Raw genomic sequence first — 21,185 nt, 5'->3', positions numbered from 1 at the left:
AAAGCTTAAAAGAACCAACTTTCACTCTCTCTGTGGAAATGCGCCTGGGAACTGCTTGGTTACTCTGGGCTCAGGAACAAAAAGATCTGGGAGCTGTAGGGCACGGACGCAGCTTCTCCTCTACCGGGTGCCCGACCAGCCGCCGTCTGAAATGTCTTGCCACCAGCACCGCATTTATGCTTTTACAGCAGCCGAGGAGTGGGACACAATCACCGTCCCCGTCTTGTGCCGGAGAAAGGGGGCCTTGGAACAGAAGTGGATCGGCAAGGCAGGTTTGATCGTTCACGGCAGTCCTGGCTGGACCCAGCTGCCCCAGGAAGGGCTGGAAGGAGGCAGAATTTCAGGGGTGGCACAGGTGTGCTGTACTTGCCAGGCCTGGATTAAGTTACCCACAAGACCCCTATTTCAGTGTTCTCTGATCCAGTAACCTGAATCCCACATATCTAGAATATTCATTTCCCACCCTCATCTAATTTAGTACTGACTACGTACTTTCATCCACGAGGCTTTCTCCACTCAAAAGGAAGTCAGCTCTGCTTCCAATGGGCTTTCACACTTTAAAGTATTCATTGTAACTGTCAATCTTACCCCACCTAGCAACTGCATCTTCTGTATCAGAGCGCACGCTTTCTAAGAGCGTCCTGTTCATTTTTTCACATTCCTCTCGGTGGTGCTTTATTGCAGTGTTTGCTCCACAAACATCTTTGAATCAAATCCAGTTAGGTACCGATCAAAGTGGCGATAGCCATATTTTAGGAAGAGCTTCAATCAAATACTTTAATGGCCTAAATAAATTAAGTTTAACTGAAACTTGATACCGGATCACCTGCGAAAAGCTCATATCATTTTTAAGATCACAAAATGGCTATCGCAATTTCTGACTCATGAATGACCACAGTAAAAGCAGTTTTGCATGGAAATGAGAAATGAATGCTGGGCTGCTGCTCCTGCTCGCCGGCTGCTGCTACAAGAAATGGAAGAAATGCGGCCCGCTCCTGAGGCCCTCGCCCCAGAACAAGGAGCCCCAGGCCTGGACGAGGCCCTCTGCTCAGCGTGGCGTGTCTGAGCCCATCGTGGTTTGGCCAAAGCAAGGGCCACGGCAAATACCTTAATTATAAGCGTGGACAAACCGATCTAAGGTTGCTAAAGACTAACCAGCTTCTCTTAATTTTCACATCTGACATCTCCTTTCTAGTTTTATCCCAGCAGGTGTGAAAGTCACTACAGCTACAATCTTTAAAGCCAGGATCCTATCAGACTGTTACTTTTTGACAGTCACTGGAGTCAGCACCTGAGATAAAAACTGTGAGAAAAAAGGGACTAACAAGATTGAAAACACAACTACTCTGGGTCTTGTGAGCTCACTTTAACCGCAAATTAAGAGCTTCCTTCATGGACAGGAAGATTTAGGAAAGACAGGCCAAAGTATGAGCAGGGATAAATGGACCTTAATATTTACTGAAATTTCAAAACGAGCCCACGCATGTTATTTCCTACACACACCAATCTGAAGAGATACTATTTTCCCAAACAAAGAAACAACAGATGCTAGGAAGGATGGGGGCAGCTGATAACAGATACTGCAGTGAGGTCAAGGCAGCCTCAAAGGGGCCACTGTCTCTGGCAATGAGCTTCTCACAGGTGATCAAGCCCAGACGACTCCTGAAAGAGGGTTAACACGGAGTGGAATTCAGGTAGTAGGGTGCAGTGTAGACTACTCCAGCGAGAAGCCAGGGGCCCCACGGGAGACAGAAGACATTGGGATATGGCTGTGGGCTGAGATATGGATGCCTGAGGACCAGGAGAAAGGGGCTTGTCAGCAGACAGCAGTTACAAAGGAGATGGAGGGGAGGGGTCGGGCCAAGAGACAAAGGTCAGTGGCGTGGGAATCTTCTCACGACGAGCGGGAATGCAAGGGGCTGCTTATCAAGACATGAAGGGGCCCAGGCCAGGGCAGAGCAGGTGTGATCGGCTCTCCCACTTCCGGCTCCGGCACCCGAGGCTGGCCACGCAGTCTCTGAGCCTGTCTGCTCTTCTGCAGATACAGGGTAAAAACACTCCTACTTGGTATGTCTTTTAGAAGATTAAGTTTAAATGAGGTCACGTATTTAACATACCCCAAAGATTTCCCTGTACATACCTGGCACTTCAGAAATGGACACAACAGCACCCTTTGAGACTGTTCCCTTAGAAGGTGGGAAAGGGTGCGCACAACGCCAACAACCTAACCTGAATAAATCTTATTCTGCTTAAAAACTGTAACATTTGTAAGAGCTACAGCATTGGTACTGCCAACAGTTCTAGCAATTTAGAACGTAGCGTAATGCCAAGAGTTCCGGCAGTTCAGAATCAGGAACTTCATGTAGAAAGAAGGATTCTGCCTAGCAGACGGAATCCTGAAGAAGAATCGCAGCACTTCCTGGGCGGACTCAACACTTCTGGTTCATTCGTTACAACAGCTGTAAGAGGAGGCAGTGTTTCTCCCCTTGCAGGTAATGACCCTTGGGTGAACATGAACCAAAGTGACAGAGAGGAAAGTGGTACAAGAGAGTTCAGGGAAGGCAGAGGTGAGGCTGAGGGACCCTCACACAACACATGGGGGCCACATGCTCACCCACCACAGAGCGGTGCCTCGCACTGGGTTTTATTAAAGCTAAACCTCCCTTTCCCTTTACCGCACAGAATACTCTAAAGCCGGTTCCTAACTCAAGTGGCTATGATGGTTTCTAACTTTATTTCTATTTGGGTTACCAGGCATTACATAAACCTGGGCTTTTCACGCTATTGGTCAATAAGCAGTTTAGAAACTGATTTTTCAGGGTGTTAGGTGTTTGCCTCTGCACATGTCACATTCACACTGATTCCCAAATGGGAGGACCACTAGGTCACAGCTACTCAAATCTCTCCAGACCAGCAGCACCAAAAGGTAGAGAAGGCAAAGTCCTTTTCTTTTGCTTAAATCTGCAACAACTGGAAAGAATTCTTACAAACTGTCTACGGGTGGATATTCAAATACTGATAATTCTAGGGACACAACAATTCTCAGAAAAGAATATTGTCCATAATTTTAAAAAGTAACTAAGAAATGAGATGCAAGAAAGATTATTTACTGGTTAGGTACTTTTTTATAGTAGCTGCATCGGGCCTGGGGTCAGTCTTCATCGCAATATAAACTGCGAGGGCCGTCTGGTCTATGTGAGAAATGACAGCATTTGCAGCCTCAACAATTTCATTAAGTCTTTTCATTCGTTCCTAGGGAGGAAGAAAAAGAAGAAATCAGAAAAGAAATGGTGTCAGCGAGTCCATCCAAGTCCCTTCGCTTCCGTCTCAAATGCAAGGGTGGCGGCTCCAGAGTCAGGGGCCGAGCCCTCTGCTGGCAATGGTGGGGGGGGGGGGGTGTGCTGCCTCATAGTGTGGGGGCTGCAGTGTCAGCATCTCTAGAAAAGACCTCATTCACATTCCCCACTGATGTTAAACGGTGCAAATAAGGGAGGTAAAAGGTGGTCACAGAAATGTAAACAGCTTTCTACCCAGGCAACTCCTTTTCTGGGCCTCTTAGAAACATGACCTGCTTTGTTACTCCAGCCGCACACCACACGGAAAGAGAAGTAAAACAAAACAAAACAAACCCAAAAAGACCCCCCAAAAAACAAACGGCTGATGAACAAATTCTTCCTAACTTATTGCTAAAACCATGAAGGTGAGAATAAACGAGAATGCACCCAACAGTCTAACTATACGGTTGCCATGGTGCTCCAGGTGCTCTCAGCAGTCTTCTCCTCTTTTGCTAGTCTCAGAGGTCTCCCTTCAACACCTTCAAGTTCACTCTGCACCCTCTACAATTTCTGATTGGCCACGAGCACCTTCCTACCGGCCATCATTACCAGCGAGAGCTGGTCCATGTTAAGATAGCTTGGAACTATGGCCAATTTTAAAAATGAGCAAAGTTCATGAAAAGCAGGAATTCTTTTGCTGACGGTGTTTAGATCTGCAGCAGGCCAGGACCACTGCTCCTGAGGTGAATGTCAGAAAAGTGATCCTTAGGATTTCTTTACCTATTCCTCCTCCCACTGATGAAAACTGTGAGCGGGAGTCTTAGGCTGACCTCACAGGAATGAGTACGTTCTGTAATTACCTTCATGAAAATAGTCAATACAACATTCAATTTGAGGAAACATGTTTTCATTTGGCAGGAGCACAAAACAAATACAAAACTGCATTTTCACTAAACATACGAACTGTATCTCATGTTACAAATAAAATAAAATAAAATAAAATACTCCTATTAAGATTGAACACGTCCAACCTTTTCAGCATCCAACTGATGAAGTCTTGCAACGTACAGAGGAAGATAATTAGGATATGTTTCTTTCAATTCATTATAAATGTCACTAGAATCCAGCCTATGTATAGAAGAAAGAGAGAAACATTTCTTTTAAAAAGAAAACAATTTGTCTTCCCTATTATTTAACATTATTTGAAGTCCCAATCCATAACATAAGAAAGGCATCAATCTGAAATGTAATCACTGACAAGGATTATCATTATTTGCCGGGAGTATAAATAAAAAACAAATATAAAAAACCCCAGAGAAGCAAATCAAATTGAAAATTATTTCAATTAAGAGTTCAATAAGAGGGGTGCCTGGGTGGCTCAGTTAATTAAGCGTCCGATTCTTGATTCTGGCTCAGGTCATGATCTTGCAGTTGTGAGTTGGAGCTCCACATCACAATTGCGCCGACAGAGGAGACACCTTGGGGAATAGGGCTCTGCACCTATGACCTATGATCTTTAAGAATGATCCAGGGTCACCTGGGTGGCTCAGTGGGTTAAGTGTCTGACTCTTGATTTCGGGGAAGGGCAGAGAGGGAGAGAGAGACGGTGAGAGAGTAATCCTAAGCCGGCTCCATGCTGTCAGCGCACAGCCCAACCTGGGGCTCAATCCCATGAACTATGAGATCATGACCTGAGCTGAAGTTGGACGCTTAACTGACTGAGACACCCAGATGCCCTTAATGGATTATTTTAAAACACTGTATGTATAAAAATGTCCGGCACAGCATTATGGAGAAAAGCTGCCAAAGTATATGCCAAATAGAGTATTTAAGTAGGTTACATTTCATCAACAGGACCACCTCCTATGTGGTCATTAAAAATGGTATTTTAAAGGACTATCAAATGACCCAAGAAATGCTCATCATCAAACAGTCACTGGAACACAACATCATTCATACTGCTACATGTGTAAATACGGAGAAAATAATGATAGGACAACGACCACCCCCGGAGAGTAGGCAAAAAAGCGATTTTTATTTTCTTCACACATCCTAATAAAATTCTCTTCTGAGAGCAAATCAAAATTAAGTGATTAAAATAAAAGCATGTCTAACCCTTCCACCCACTGTTAACATTCCTGAATATGGCCTATGAACCTGTACGTGACACTGTCGTAACCGGAAAAATAAGTAAACAGAGGATCAAAATCCATTAAAAACTTACTTTGTCATCCACTGAATTTTAAGATCTCGTAATGCTTCAGTAAACTCTTCTTTCAAGTCTTTCTCTTTTTCTGACTCTTTTTCTTTATCTTTGCCGCCATTCTTAGTCTTTGTTGGCGGAGATATTAGGTAGTAATGAACAGGGATCACATCCTATGAATGTGGAAAGAGTCTCAGATTAACATGCTTCATTCTACATAATTACAATCATCTTCAATACCTGAATATCACGTAACACAGGCTGCACTGACTTGTACTACATTATATTCCAGATCCTAAGGGCCACAATACATAAACATTTCCAATCTGTGGGGCTCCTGGGTGGCTCAGTTGGTTAAGCATCACGACTCTTGGTTTCGGCTTAGGTCATGATCTCACGGTTTGTGGGACTGCACCCCACGTTGGGCTCTGTGCTCAGTGTGGAGCCTGCTTGGGATTCTCTCCCCCACCCCCCCGCCCTTTCCCCACTTGCTCTCTCTCTCTCCCTCAAAAAAACTCAAAAACAAAATCCAATCTGTGACCAAAGGAATTTTCTCTCAAACTTTAAAGTACTGTTGCTTCTAAATCTCCTCTAAAATAAAGGAGGTAAAGGACACTTGGCTGGTTCAGTCTGTGGAGCATGCAACTCTTGATCTTGGGGTTGTGAGTTCGAGCCCCATGCTGGGTGCACAGATTACTTAAAAATCTTTAAAAAAAATAAAGGAGGCAAGAACAAACTTTCCTCCATTTGAGTGTTTTTGTATTCTTAGTTTTACCTAAGAGACTAATTACAAAAAGTACTAATTATGAAAGTCTACTGACCTTTCACATCTTATACCTGAGAAGGGAGGAAATAACTTAGAATTTTAAAAAAGACCCTCTTTTCTAAGAAAATTTAAAGAAAAATTTTCTTTTTTCATTCAATCGGCAGGACTTATTGAGGCCCTGTGAGGCTCTACAAGGTGAAGAACAAAGCAGACAAGGCCCTTCCTTGCCCTTGGGGAACACATCCCAGTGGGGCAAGACAGACACATACAAGTAATGAATAGTTTCGGCTAATCCCACACGATAGGAAGAAAATGAAACAGAATGCAGGGACAGAGAGCAGCTGCTCAGTACGGTGGGGGAACAGCACAGACACAGTGGTGCTGGAACAGGGACTACCCTGTCTAAGTGAACCCACATGACCTAAATGGAAGAGCCTCAATGAACCTAACCGACCCAAACGAGGAGAGGGAGAAGAGTCTGAAGACAGAAGAGGAGGACGTATAAAAACCCGAGCTTGTGGACACGGCAAGAGCAAATGGGCAGCAACCACAGTAAGTGGGGCTGATGGAATATGGCACAAAAATACAGATTTTATTCTAAATGCAAGAGGAAGCCTACAGGACAGTTGTAGGCAAGGCAGTGGCATGATTAAAGACTTCTTTCTGCTCTTTATTTAATGACTTTGGATCCTACACATGTGAAAAATGTTGGTTTGTTTTTAATAGCTCTTCATACTATTTGGAGAATGGATGATAGATGGCCGAAGTCAAGAAGGAGGGAGACAAGTTAGGGAGCAAAGCTAGAATTCCCAGCACCGCCCTGATGTGAAGAAGAGGCTGTAGAAGAGGAAGAAGCGGACGGATTAGAAATCCATGATGCAGAATTGACAGTGGTGTTGATGGGGTTGCAAGTTGGGGACAAAGAAGACTGAGCAGGGCTGAGGGAGGGGAAGAGGAAGCCCAGGCCTTGATCCAAATCATTCTACGGTTTCAAAGATGCTTGGGAGTGAGGGAGACGGGCCCCAGAGGGGCTGTGAGGACAAGTGGCAGAGAGGAGTGGTCAACCAGGGCCTGTAGCTGGGGCAGGGCCTGCCACAGAATCCCAAAGAACCAAACGGCAGCAGTGGCTGCTACCACGGCAAGAGATGACAAGAGAGTAGCTGTTTCCATGGACAGCGGGGGATAAGGGCTGCCTGGGAGAGATGCAGACAGAGTGGGAAGTAAACAGGCACAGATGGTTTGAGAAGCTTCGCTTACAAGAGAGCAGAGAAATGGAATTCTAATTACATCTATTTCCCTCTATTCTATGAAAGCACAGAAGTCTTTATTGGTGGAAACTAATGCATTATCTGGGAAATCAAACCCCATATTACGCTGGCTAATCTGTTTCTGGCACAATAACCAGGTGCCCTTAATTAAGTCATTATTTATTAGGTCAACTTCTCCAACTCTATCTTCAGGTTTATATTAAAAACGCTGCTAAATTCAAACCTTTTGTTTTAATTAACAAAGTTTCTAAAACTGAAAAAATTATGTTATCAAGAAGACTTTTACTCCCCTAATCACAGGAATCTCAGAAAAAAACTTTACACGGGTTAAGTCAAAGAAAATAGTATTGCAAGCCCCCACGTTCCCCCAAATAGGATTTTCAGGTGTAAATACAACACGGATATCCCCACGTTAGCAATTCTCACAATTAAATTTTATAAGCAACTACTGCTGCAGTTCTGACAGCATTCCGACGTCAAACGGGAGCCACACTTCGACAGGACCCGTCTGAAGCCCGCTAGGACCACTGGGAGGACGGAACCACACACATCCACCTGCAGCCATCTCAGGGCCCCGCTTGGAGGCCGGGAGCCAGCACTGGCAAGCCAAGGTCGTGTGTGCAGAGTGAGACGGGGGAAAAGAAGCAGGGGTTCTGCTTGGGCCAGCTCCTCAGGACCCTGCTACCCATCCTTCCCCCCTCCTCCTGAGGTCGCCTTCCTAAGTGGGCACTGCCCGGGCAAAGCCGAGTTCAAGCATCTGCAAAATCTGAGTTGCTAATTAACCGTCAGGTTCTTCTGGGAAAGGATCACTCACTCAGTGTCATCCGTGCAGCACAGACAATCCACTGAAGAGTTAAGGGGCAGAGACAGCCTCGAATGCTGACCCTCTGACTAACAGTCCTATTCTCTTTGGAACCCACTGCACTAGAATGTGGACACTTGCCTGCAGGAGGCAACCTTGTTGGCCGTGTTGACTCTACTCTAATGTGAGCCTCCCTTAGATCCCCTCCTCCTTGCCTGATTAGGGACAGGGGCAACTGTCAGGATGGGAAGGAGTCTCTGCTGTGAGGCAATTCCTCCTCTGAAGCTCAAAGGTAAGGCATTTGCTATTACATTTTAGTACAGAAGAGAGAAAACAGAATTGAATTTAAAATGAGCAATCCATTAACTTAATGTACGATTAACAACAAACTCTAACAAAGATCTATAAATAGGAAGAAATGGGGTACCATGGCAACCATAAACTATCAGTAAAAGCACGAGACGGAGAATTTATGAGGAATGACCTTGAAGTGGGGGGAAATCAAGCTTTTGTGATCAGCATTTTAATTATTAAATATTAAATATGTCAAATTAGCTATTTTAAGTGTTAATAAAATCCTATAAAATATTTTGGGACAGTAATTTTTTATTACTAAAAATTATGAACATGGCAGTTTTAATTCCTAATCAACAGAAAAATTGAGTTATTTTTTGTTTTATCATGTTCACTTGTTCTTTTTGTCAATATTTTTTTAACTCACTTCTCAAGGACTTAGTACAGGGTCAGTTTAATAGAAATCATTTTGTGCCATTAAATCTTGAGAAATCTTGATTATGCTTTAAAAAGGTACGCAAGATGAATCTTCAGAGCAGAAATGCTGAAGTTCTCTATAGTTGATACTTAACAATTTTTTTTAAAAAAACATCCATTTCAGCTATTCACCAAGTACTTTGACAGTGTCTGAAATGAACCATTTCCTTTAGAAAGTCCAATCGACCTGCAAAACCGATAATTATTCTCTGGGCAACATAACTGCCATTTAAATTTTGGTTCAAAAATTATAATTTTCTTCTTAAATTATTAATGGCTAAACTCAAAACTTTAATGCCTTCACACAAACTAGCTATTTTAAAATTAGTATCATATTTGAATGCTATTTATCATCTGTTGAAAGTAACCATATTCTTTCATACGACAATGAACTTAAAAAAGGTAACCTAGATTTTCAAATCAAAAGTCACTGAAATACAGAGGAACTATACACTGAGGGCTATGCACCAAAAGCTAGCTGGTATTTTGTTCAGGCAATAAATTAACATATACATCTTTTTGGTAATGGGACTATAAAACTGTAATAATGATTATTTTTAAAATAAGAGCTTCACACGTATTTGCCCTGAAGACAGGGAGAAATGGGAAGAGGCAACTCTAGCTGCCACGTCCTTTATATAAAGCTTTCCTAACCAAGTAATAATAACCTTCTTACTCATTTAATGGTTTCCTTACACAACCGAATCCAAACAAAATCCACCAAAACTCCCAGAAGAGCAACCAAAATATACAATAGAAAAAAATCTCAGCTATGCCTCTGTGATAAGCACCTTCTATTTTTAATGGGCTTCTAGAAGACCTTTTTCTCATTTTTTGAAGTAGTGGCTCTCAAGCCATTTTCAGGACGACCCAAAGATAAACAATCTATAGATAAAAAGAAATTCATTTTAGGAGACTGATGAACGGCACTTCTTACTTTATTCTGTTTTCATTTTGAAGCTGGCTACGTCATTAAATGAATGTACATGGCCCACAGATGGGTCAAGATCTCAGCTAGCAATACTGGTCTACAGTGAAGTAGATAGTCCTCTATCCGGAAAGACGACTCCCAGTGGGGCGTTTTGTTTGGACAAAGTGTTTACCATTGCATAATAACATATACATTTCATAAGTCTTTTTAAATGAAAGAATTTTACCTGTTCTAAAATGGTGATTTCGTTTCACATCACTATGAATTAAGAAACAGTGTTATCTTTTGTTTATATCTTAAAATACAAGTTCTCCGTGCAATGCTTCCTGCCTGAACATGAGAAATCATGAAAATGCTGACTGAGGCCAGTAGGTCTTCATCAGAGAGCTCACTGAATACCTACATCCTTTTCTCTAAGTACACCCCAAGTTGAATTCTGCCTTTTTTGAGTTCAATTTGGCTCCAGCAGTCAATCAGACATTGTCTAATAAGTTGCAGGGAAGTCGATCAGTCACACACGAGTTATGGTCTTAAACCTGCTCATGCTCTTAGCATAAGTTTTAATTTTGGGTCGATGGTCCGTATTTCCATTCCTCCTGCCCACTGCTCTGTGTCTGTTCTTCCAGAACTAAGATGACACCAGAGCAGGGAATACACTTTTTTTTTCAAATACCTTAATATTTTAATGATCAAATCTAATTTAAGAATGTTTTTAGACTTTAAAAATAATTGTTTTGGCTTATATAACTACAAAAAACAATTACATTCATTTCTCTGTAGGATTTTAGATATGCAAATTTCAAATATGACCATTTGGTATCATATCTGTAGTTAAGAAATGAATAGCACTAATTTTTTTTCTACACACATATAAAACAGGGGTCTTCCAGAAACTGATGGCAGGAAAGAAAACTTCAGGAAAGTAGTATGTCAACACTGATAAGCTAAAAGCACTATGCCGCAGAACTTAAAGAAAGGAAACTAAGGGACAGATTTTTTTTAAAAAAGATTACAGTAGTGACAGAAAAAAAGTTTAATTAATACGCAAATAAGGCTTTAAGACATCTTTTTTAAGAACTGACAATCAGTACCTTTTTAAATTTTCCTTGTCGTTTTGCTGCAGACTGCCCCTGGGAGTTAGAACGACATTCTGTAAGAAAACATGCACAGTCTACACAGGATGGAGACACCACCTCGGTCTAATTGTCTTCCGGTTTACGTCTCACCTGCATGTGTCACAGTGCTTAGAAGGGTCAGGTCTACGATCACAAAGGCAGGCTTTTCAAGAAAGCAACACTGCCACTCTCATTTTAATAAAAACGCACTCCAATACGTTACTCCTAAGGGCAAATGTTTTTCAACTCTGTATTCAAAAAATTGAGGACAGCAAAATCCATTAGTTATCAAAACACTCTTGAAAAACATTAAATTTAGTGGACGGTCCAGAGTCTGATTTCAAGGACATCACAATCACACACGCCCAGGCATCCTCATTCAAGGTGACCATGAAAGGCAGAAGTGTAACAGCAGTCACCTTCCCAACTACCACACCGGCGAGCAACGCGACTAGGGAGGTAAGAGTATAAACAATGTGCTACGAGTATATGAACTCTGCACCTTTAGGTTTTTGCTCTCTTTCAGAACCATCGACCCCTCAAGTAATTACCTCGTAAGTAGTAAATACAGTTAATCCCACACATTTATCATTTAATTTCACAACTGCCTCTGAAAGGATGTAGCCAGGAAGTACTATATCTCTCTGAACTGCTAAAAGTGCATTTTTAGTAACAATGATTTTCCAAGGAAGCAGATGTCTGAGAAGAGTTATGTGGGTGAGCATCCCAGTCTCCCCATCTGGGGAGCCCCACAGTGGAAGCAGCCCTGCTGTCCAGGAAGCGAGGCCCACAAGAAAAGACTGAGCTAGGACTTCTTAAATCTGCATCTATGAATTCCAATGTCAGTGACTACTGATTCTCTTCAAATGACACTCAAGTGTATACATAAAAAAGTACAGTTGACCCTTGAACGACAGGGGGCTGGGGGCACCAACCCCCCCACCAGTCAAAAACCCTTGTATAACTTCTGACTCCCCCCAGAACTTAACTACGAACAGCCTCCTGTTGACCGGAAGCTTTAATGATAACAGAAACAAGTAACATATCATTTTGTGTATATTCTTACATTAATGTAAGCTAGAGAAAAGAAAATGTTACTGGGAAAATCATAAGGAAGAGAAAATACGTCTACAGGATTGCACTGTATTTAGTAACAAAACAAAACAAAACAAAACACCCACAGAGAATTTGACCCGTGCAGTTCAAACCTGTGTTGTTCATGGGTCAACTGCAGTATCCACTGAAATGAGACTCAAGAAATATCAGGGCAAACGAGTTTTTCAAAGCACAAAATTCCTGAATTATGCTTCTGTGACAGTGATAAGTGACCTTTGGTTCAACAGTGGCAAGAAGTTTAAGTACACTTGTTAAGATGCATGAGATCTATTCATTTTGGTAACGGCATTTATAGACTCCAGTGTCAGGTGGTAGGCTACTATAAAAGAACTAATGCTAGGGAGAAAAGCAAAACTGTAAGAATGACAACTTTCACTGGCACTGAGCTAACATGATGACAGAAGGTGACAGACCCATATAGATAATAAATTTGTAATGAAAACAGATGGAAAAGTTAAAACAGGTACCTATCAAATTGTAACATTTATCTCTAAAATGTAACAACCAGAAGCATGTCTTTAATAACATAATTTTGAAACTATAAAGGCAATGCCAAAAGAAGTATCTTGTAATTATTTAGACAATTACGCAAAATTCCAAGAAAGAAAGGTATGTACTACTGAAAAAAAAAATACTGTTCATTAGAAATAATCATTGTTTTCTCAAAGTAACCCTAGAAGATCTGACTTATTTCTAGATCCACAATATTATGTCGGTTAAGATCATATAAAATGTTCTAATTTTAAACGTCCCATTCACTTAAGCCAAGTTTAACCTACATGAGTCACAGGAAATTCAAGTGTATTAGCCATGCAACGTAGGGTCAGTTCTGAACCCGAGTACTTAGGCTTAGGAAAAAGAATACGAAGTATTTTAAAATATAATCAAGTATTAATTGACTTTTCCAGTAATTTGGGAAAAAAACTACCAATTCCCCCCCCCCCCGCCCTCCCCAAGGAGATCTTCTCTTTTACCCGTTCTAAAGTGTGGGATTAATTCCCATCTTTCAAAGAAATGGAAATTTTGGAATAGGTAATTTCAGTATTAAAAAAAATGGATACTTACAGCTTTCTTTCCAAGTTCAGTCTTTGATAACGTTAAGGATCCTGCAAGGTAGCATCCAGGTCCTGCCCCTTTAGGTATTCTAATACAAAAGTTTAAAAGAGAAAAAAAAGGAACTAAAGAAAAAGTCTCACAAAGATAATCGGAGTAAACCATCAAAACAACTGTAATCTGAAATAATTCCCGTAGCTCAGATTTCAAAAATCAAAGGGAGAAATCACCTTAGTCCAAAACAGTATGCGACAATATACCGTAAATTTAGCCCAATGTAATGAACTCACATAAAAGCAGTACAGTATTTAGGACAGACATTAACTGTAAGCAACGCTGCCACTTACTTGTCATCGGGTAAGGAAGTAACAAAGAATGGTTGATTATATTTGGGTGGTAATGTCAAATTACTTGATTTCTTCTTTCCTAGAAGTGCAAGGCTATGATTTTCATGAATATCTAAGCTCAAGGTATTAGACAACCTATGAGAAACAATAAATGGAAGATCTTTAAGACGTTCCAAATCACTGATCTGCTCATGACGGATCTGTAGTCGAATTGTATAATCTCCTTTTTCCAGTTTCAAAGAATACTAAAAAAAGACAAAGAACATTGGGAAAAGTACGGGTTAGCCAAGTAAATGGAACTCAGAGTAAGAGAATAAGCAGGAACAATCAGCACACACAGAGCATGCACACACCTGCCTGCACACCAGGGCTGAGAGCACCATGTGAACTGTCCACGGCCACGTGCAGACTAAAGGGTAAGGGAGCTGCGGGCGGGAATGCCTCCCAAGCCCTCACTTTGCCACGACAACAGGCTATGCCCATTCTCTCAGCTACACCAGTGTCTGCTCAAGGCTGATGAGAGCCATGATTTTCTAGTTTGTGAGTCTTTAGAACATGGATAAAATGCCACCAAACCTAGCAAAACTGAGGTGCCGTATGATATCGAAGACCAATAATGTGCACGTGTGTGCGTATACAGCGGGTCGTCTTTATCTTACAGCCAGAACGCTGCGCCTCTTTATCCCAAACAGGGAGAACAGGGAGCCAGCAGAGATTGAGGAGTACGTTTCACCCAGTCAGCCTGTTCAGGAGCGTGGAACGCCATATCCTGCATCAGCACTTTCTCTCGAGGAGATTGTAAACAATAAAGTAATGGCACCGTGTAACCCAGTCTGCACTGAGGAGGCGGGGGGGCTGGGATTGCTTTGAGAAAAAGGAAATCATTTCCTGACTAGTGAACTGAAAAAAACCTGCACAAATTATTTTCATTATCTGGCATAAGATTATAGATGTTACAGGAAATACCTCATTTCTTGGTAATGATATTTTAATCGGATGAAATTTCTACAAACTGTTTGAATAAAAGATATTTTCCCCTTGAGACAATCGTACCAAGCACAGTGCTTGGCATACAGTAAGTGCTGAGTAAACAGCCATGTCAGGAAGAAATGAATGTCAAAGTTCTAGTAAACTGAAGACACTGCTGTAGTGCTTTTCACCAAGTTCAGACCTGGGATCATTTCAAGATGTTCATATTATATACTTCATGAATATAATATTCATATTATATACTTCATTATATAAACACTGAAAGATGATCCGCTTTCAGCCTTCAGATGGGTGGAAACAGTGGGAAGGAAGGAGAAATACTTAAAATAAAAAGCTACGCTGGCCAGCGTCTGCAGGCATCACCCATGCCCTCCTCTACCCCAAAACTTGAATCAGCTGACTTTACATGGCTGAGAGGTTGTCACAGTCTATTTTATACAAGACAACTAACTGAGCTTCGACTGGTATGTCAAAGAAGTAAATACAAAACTATATGATTAAAAAAAAAAAACAAAACAGAAAAACAAAAATTACCAGAAACAAGAAATCAGAGATTCATTATCTCAGGAAACAGCCTCTGTTAATTCTAAAAATCACTACTGATTTCATACCTGATGTGGATAGGCATCTCCCGAACCCATTTGTCTTTTGTTCTGGTCAAATATAATCCACAGTTGGCTGTCAAATTCTGATTCATACAATAGTTCACAAAGTAGTGGGCAGCTTGGAGTTACTTCCCCACTTTTGGGCTACAAAAAAAATACGAATGATTACTTGACATGATTTACATGATTTCTGATGTAGATCTGCAAAACTGTTATTGATGAGATTTTTACATTAAAAGTATTAAAAACAGGGCGCCCGGGTGGCTCAGTCGGTTAAGCGTCCGACTTCGGCTCAGGTCATGATTTCAGTCTCTGAGCTCGAGCCCTGCGTTGGGCTCTGTGCTGACAGCTCGGAGCCTGGAGCCTGCTTCGGATTCTGTGTCTCCCTCTCTCTCTGCCCCTCTTCTGTGCTCTCTCAAAAATAAATAGACAATAAAAAAAAAAGTATTAAAAACATTTCCTTTTGGTAACCGATTTTTAAAATGCAGAACATCCAATATTTTGGCAGTAATAAAAAATATTTCTCCTTTACGAGCTTTTAAAAATACAAACCCAGCCATTTGTATGCATTAATGAATACAATATGTATCCTTCAGGACCTCTAATTACTTGATACAACTGAAATTTGACAATTCACCGAAATCAATCATCTCCTAAACACTAAAACCAAATTCATATTATGTTCCAATAAGCATTCTGCTGAAATCTTACTGGTCCTACATAAATTCTCAGATCCCACATTTACACTAGTTTCAACTACCTTTTACTAGTCATTCAACCCAAGAGTTATTCCGACTTCTCATGGTTTTAATGTATGCTTCAGAGAAAGCAGTCAGGCCATCTGCCATAATCAGAAGGCATCTGGCATTGATGAGACGTCTAACCACTGAACAGTTATCATTACAAACACTAAGGTTCAAAGGCAAAATTACCACTAAATTAGAGTTTATGACTTCAGACCCAAATGGGACTTAGATCGTTACAAATCATTACTTTCCAAAGAATAATTCCAAATTAACCACAGTTAATTACTTGACTCTTTCATACACACACGCACACACACACACACTCAATCCCTTGTCCTTCCATTTTTTACTTTATGATTCATGAACAAAACCCAGAAGTTCATTTTAAGGTTATACTTCATTATATAAACACTTACTTGATGAAAGTTATAGGTCAGGATCATCTCATAAAGCTGACGATTATTTGGCAAAACATCTCTTGATCCTAAAGGTTTTGTTTTTGCACTCAGTGGTCTGTAATTAGACAAATGTGTAACTGATTTAAGAGTTCATTTACTGAGACCAATGAAACTATAATCAACAAAATCTATGGCGTGTCACAATAAGTGACAATGAACATTCCTAAACTCTGTGTATTTTATTATATTTTCAGTATATTTTATAGTATTTTAATATGGTATTCACGTAGAGAATTCTCTACTGACTGAACCACAGCAATACATAGTTTAAATCTTGTGAGGTTACAAAAACATTTTCAAATGTCAACACATAGTCAACATGTAACCAGATCCCAATATTGGGGCAACTGCTAACACTGTCGAAGTGGAGACAGGTTTTGACTCGCACCCTCCTGTCCAAACTGCAGATGGCAACGCACACATCACAGGCTGGGTCCTGTAGGGGCCACACCCAGAGCTTTACTTCCATGTTATTTAAGGCTGGAAGCTACTGCTGGGGCTGCCTCCTTGAGGGCTGCCAGGATTCCTAGGCTGGAAAGTCAGAAAGTGCATTTGTATTTCCAGCACTCAGATGATTTAAGAAGATGACTCCTTTCAAAGAGTGTAAGAGATGTCCCCACTCCCCACCACACCGATGCTCAACATCTGTAGCCCTAAAACATTTAAAGATACCGCAGTGTCTGGACCCAGCTCTTCAAGGTTATGCAGGGAGCCAGATCTTCATACTTCAAGGAGGACTGGACATCAAAACGATTGATTCCTTCCGATGCATGCTACAAAGGATATTTATCAAGTTAGATTCTCAAACTTTGTTGATAATAAACCATATTTTTAAACATTTGGACCTAAAATAGACATGTCTAACGCAAAGTTTGTAAACACCTATGAATAAAGACTACCGTTATTTCCAGAACCATAGGTAATCTGCGCGTTAACATTTAAATCCAACCAGTGAGATTATTTTTCCCTAATGCAAATAAGTGACGTTAAAAATAATGGAAACATGGAACTTACAATGTTTAACTGAGGAGCAGTACACACTATTCCATGGAAGGAAATGGTGTAATCGATATTGACATCACTAAGACTTGCCCACCAACGAGCAATGCAAAACTCAATTGCTTTCCCACCCTGTGAAGAAAGATGAAAATCAGAGATGTGTAATTCCCTTCTCTCACTTTCCTTCAAAGTACACAATATAACTAGTAGGTGTTTTAAAGCAATTCTGGCTTTCAAACTTTTCCTATTTGTACAGCTATGTGTGGAGTTAGAAAATTATGGTTGTAGAGATAGAGTACAGGCATTTAAATACACAGTTATTTACTCAGAATCCTACAGTGCTTGTCATAAAAGATCTGAGGCAGCTTTTCAGAGTACATGAAATAAAACAATGATGAAAACAAACTGGAATAAAAACTTAGGGCCAAAGGAAAAGTTATAAGAACAATGATAAGAGGGGTATTTCAGCTTTGCAAGGCCTATTCAATACCCACAGTTGAGTTGCAGGTTCAGAGCTGCCTGGCAATCAAAGCAAAATGAAACTACGGTCATTTACATCTTTCTCTTAGAAAAATTAAAAGCAAAAACTATTTGAAGCACTGAGTTTTAAATTAGGTTTTCTAGTACTCGGTGCGTCAGAAAGTTTAAAGATGGGTCACAGGACACTAACACATACAAGAAAAAGTAATCAAAAACATACGATCCGGGAAAGATGATACAACTGAAAACACTATGGAAGCAGATCTGAGAAAGAACGCCGGCTCCTGCAGAGGACAAACGACACCACGCAGGAGGGGCCCTGCCACGTGGCAGCCCTGCGGGTGGGAAGCGGCAACAGCTTCACCTCTACAGCAAAACAGCCTCATGGATTCTTAACTATGGGGCATTAATAATGCAACAAGTAGAAAACATGAAGAAAAACGTAAATGAGGAAATAATCTGTGTGACGAGGAAAACAATCCACTTCGGGGTCCATGTCGCAAGGCATCAGAACCTAGCAGACCAGCACTTTTCTTCACTAAGTTATCGAAGAGTTCAAACAATATTTACCTCCTGCTTGGTCTCCACTAACCCACCAAGACTACCCACCTTCCTACTTTACTTATTCAGCATCAATAAAATATGCAGTCCCAATATGCTCTATACAAACTATAAAACCAAATTCAAATACTTAGGTTTGGCCCATACCAAAAATAAAAAAAGACATCATTTTAGGATTTCAAACTATTAATTGAAACTTACTAAGACAGGAAAAGCTTCAGTCAGTGTCCCTTTTTCCGGAAGGGAACAGAACTTATAGAATTCATGACTTCGATACGCCCTCTGCTTCACCAGCTGCACTGCGTGGAGAACAAACTTGGCCGACACCTCAGAAGAGCACGAACACACAGTCACCTCTAGAGTCAGATGGGGGGGAAGCAAAGCTTTAAACTGATCGGATTTAAAAAAAGACATACAAGTATTTTAATAATGCCAACTTTTTAGAAAGCGACATATTGCCAATAAAATAATATGCTCAAAGGAAATGCGCGGATTTTCTCAAAAACAAAGAATCAACAGAATGAATAAAGATAAAAGGGTAGAAGACTCGACTACGGAAAAGAAACAGAACAGCATTAAAATGAGCCGCTGCCACGCCGCAAACTCCAAACACCGCGGAACAGCAAGCTGTCCACAGATGGACACGATTACACAAAACCCTGCTCCCCTCTGTTGCTATGAGGAAACTTGCTTTAGCTGAGGACCAATCAATTCCTGATAAAGGATTTTAATTTTGGAAACCTCTACTTGTTACCATGCCTATTAGTATCTATTAAATAGGATCTATTAGTATCTATTAAATTAGTATCTATTAGATACCATGCCATTAGTATCTATTTCTTCAACTTCACTGACAACTTTTCCTAGTCTCTCCCTCCCGTCTGCTTCTAGAAAGTATGACTGTCAGAACTGCATGTGCTTAGCTTTATTCTGAGGCCGAGCTGGCGGCAAAGCCACAATCCCTGTGAGGCAGAATCAGCATCTTATCTAATGAACACCCACTCTAATACAGGGAACTTAGAGCAAGGTTTAGCCTCTGGTTCCCAAGGTCAAGTGGGCACAGAGCTCTGTGAACCTAATCAATTGCTAAGAATACAAAACCTAGTGTTAGGATAGTATTTCTAATTACTTGAAATAGGAATCATCTGTTGCACATTTCTGGGTTTTGTTGTTTTTTTGCCCCCCCCCCACCACCTCCCACCCCATTTTACTGAGATGCAGTGTATTTGTTATTGACAAATGACATTGTGTGTAAGTTTAGGGTGTACACTGTGGGGATTTGATATACACACATGTATTGTAAAATGGCTATCACAATAAGGCTAGTTAACACATCCATCACTTCACACACTTACCAATTTGTTTTGTGGTTGTGAAAATATTTCAAACCTGACTTTTAGCAAATTTCAAATACATAATAAAGAACAGTTCACCACAGTTACTGTGCTAGACATTAGATTCCTTGAACTTATTCATCTTGTAAGTGAAAGTCTGTACCCTTGACCGCCATCTTCCCGTTTCCTTGCCCTCCCCCAGCACACTGCTGATCTAAGACTGCTATATGCTCTGAGCTACTTCCATTCTGGATCATCCAATAAATTCCTATAAAAATAACCCTGTTTTCAATAGCAACCTGAACAAATCATAATTAGAGCATTATAATTACTGGCATTAACCGTTAAAAAGATATCAGATTCAATACTAATCAACCATAGATTTTCCTTTAGTATTATTAGCGTACATTTTATCAGAGTTCAGTATTAGACAATTCCATGGGCCCTATATGGGCGGTAGCCCAGAGTTCTCAACAATACAGCTCTGACTCTAATCATTAATTGACAAAGTATTATTCTAAACTAAGTTAAAAAGGGGCACCTGGGTGGCTCAGTCAGTTGAGCGTCTGACTTCGGCTCAGGTCATGATCCCACAGTTCGTGGGTTCAAGCCCCGCGCTGGGCTCTGTGCTGACAGCTCAGAACCTGGAGACTCCTTCCGATTGTGTCTCTCTCTCTCTCTCTGCCCCTCCCCTGCTCGTGCTCTGTCCCTCTCTGTCTCTTAAAAGAATAAAAAATGTTAAACTAAGCTAAAAATTTGAATATTAAAACATCTTAAAATAGCCTAGATGATTTGATGTATGAATCAATGCAAAATAGTACAAGATCTTATTAATGTTTTAAATCTAACAGCAAATCTAGAGTGTCAGAGGTAGTACTGTCAGGAGAAAGGCCCATACTAGAGATACACAAACTTTCTGTGGTCCAATCCCAGCGAGGATAGAACGTACATAAAGGTAAGTGGTCAGGACGGACTCAAATGTTACTTACCAGCCCATGTTGCACCCTCAGGAACCTCAATAAAATGCCTTCGAATTTGACCAGGTTTAAAATGTATATCTGTCAAGGCTAGATCATAATGTGATGATTCGTTTACTCTGAAAATAAAAATAAACAGCTAAATGTGACACTGTCACAAAAATGTCTTTATATTATAAGCCCACCGGTACTCTAGATTTTAACATTAGAAATAAACACAGCTCATTGGAAATAAACACAGGGATTTAAAAGCTGGTTACAAAACAGTTCGCACAGTATTCTCATTTTTGCAACATGTTAGTAGTGATAAGCTCTGGATAGCCCAGGACAGTGATTTTTCTCCTATTTACTTGTCTGCTACAATCTGTCTGGAAGACACACATACATG

At 40.8% G+C, this 21,185-nt stretch overlaps 1 protein-coding gene and 1 long non-coding RNA gene across 7 annotated transcripts in view; one reads left to right on the top strand and one right to left on the bottom strand.

The window, feature by feature from the left end:
* The window catches only part of TPP2 (tripeptidyl peptidase 2), a 67,900-nt gene that overhangs the window by 6,226 nt on the left and 40,489 nt on the right, over positions 1-21,185 (bottom strand). For 2 of the 6 annotated variants that reach the window (XM_049647180.1, XM_049647182.1), the window contains exons 16-27: positions 20,810-20,916; positions 18,688-18,842; positions 17,461-17,577; positions 17,119-17,219; positions 16,405-16,501; positions 15,249-15,386; positions 13,648-13,892; positions 13,313-13,391; positions 11,108-11,146; positions 5,500-5,651; positions 4,307-4,403; positions 3,122-3,252 (exon numbers count right to left, since the gene is read on the bottom strand). In XM_049647180.1, coding sequence (XP_049503137.1) covers positions 3,122-3,252; positions 4,307-4,403; positions 5,500-5,651; positions 11,108-11,146; positions 13,313-13,391; positions 13,648-13,892; positions 15,249-15,386; positions 16,405-16,501; positions 17,119-17,219; positions 17,461-17,577; positions 18,688-18,842; positions 20,810-20,916 — 1,458 coding nt within the window. Of the gene's footprint in view, positions 1-3,110; positions 3,253-4,306; positions 4,404-5,499; positions 5,652-9,876; positions 9,971-11,107; positions 11,167-13,312; positions 13,392-13,647; positions 13,893-15,248; positions 15,387-16,404; positions 16,502-17,118; positions 17,220-17,460; positions 17,578-18,687; positions 18,843-20,809; positions 20,917-21,185 lie in introns of those variants that run through there. The other 4 variants (XM_049647181.1, XM_049647183.1, XM_049647184.1 and 1 more) reach the window with 3 other exon arrangements.
* Positions 2,192-8,546, top strand: LOC125933935 (uncharacterized). Its single transcript, XR_007461163.1, has 3 exons — positions 2,192-2,492; positions 3,257-3,339; positions 6,409-8,546. It is a non-coding gene; the product is annotated as an uncharacterized LOC125933935 (long non-coding RNA).

This window comes from Panthera uncia, assembly GCF_023721935.1.
Source record: "Panthera uncia isolate 11264 chromosome A1 unlocalized genomic scaffold, Puncia_PCG_1.0 HiC_scaffold_16, whole genome shotgun sequence".
Classification (NCBI taxonomy): Eukaryota; Metazoa; Chordata; class Mammalia; order Carnivora; family Felidae; genus Panthera; species Panthera uncia.
Note: the sequence above shows the minus strand (reverse complement) of the source record. Positions and strands in the feature narration are given on the sequence as shown.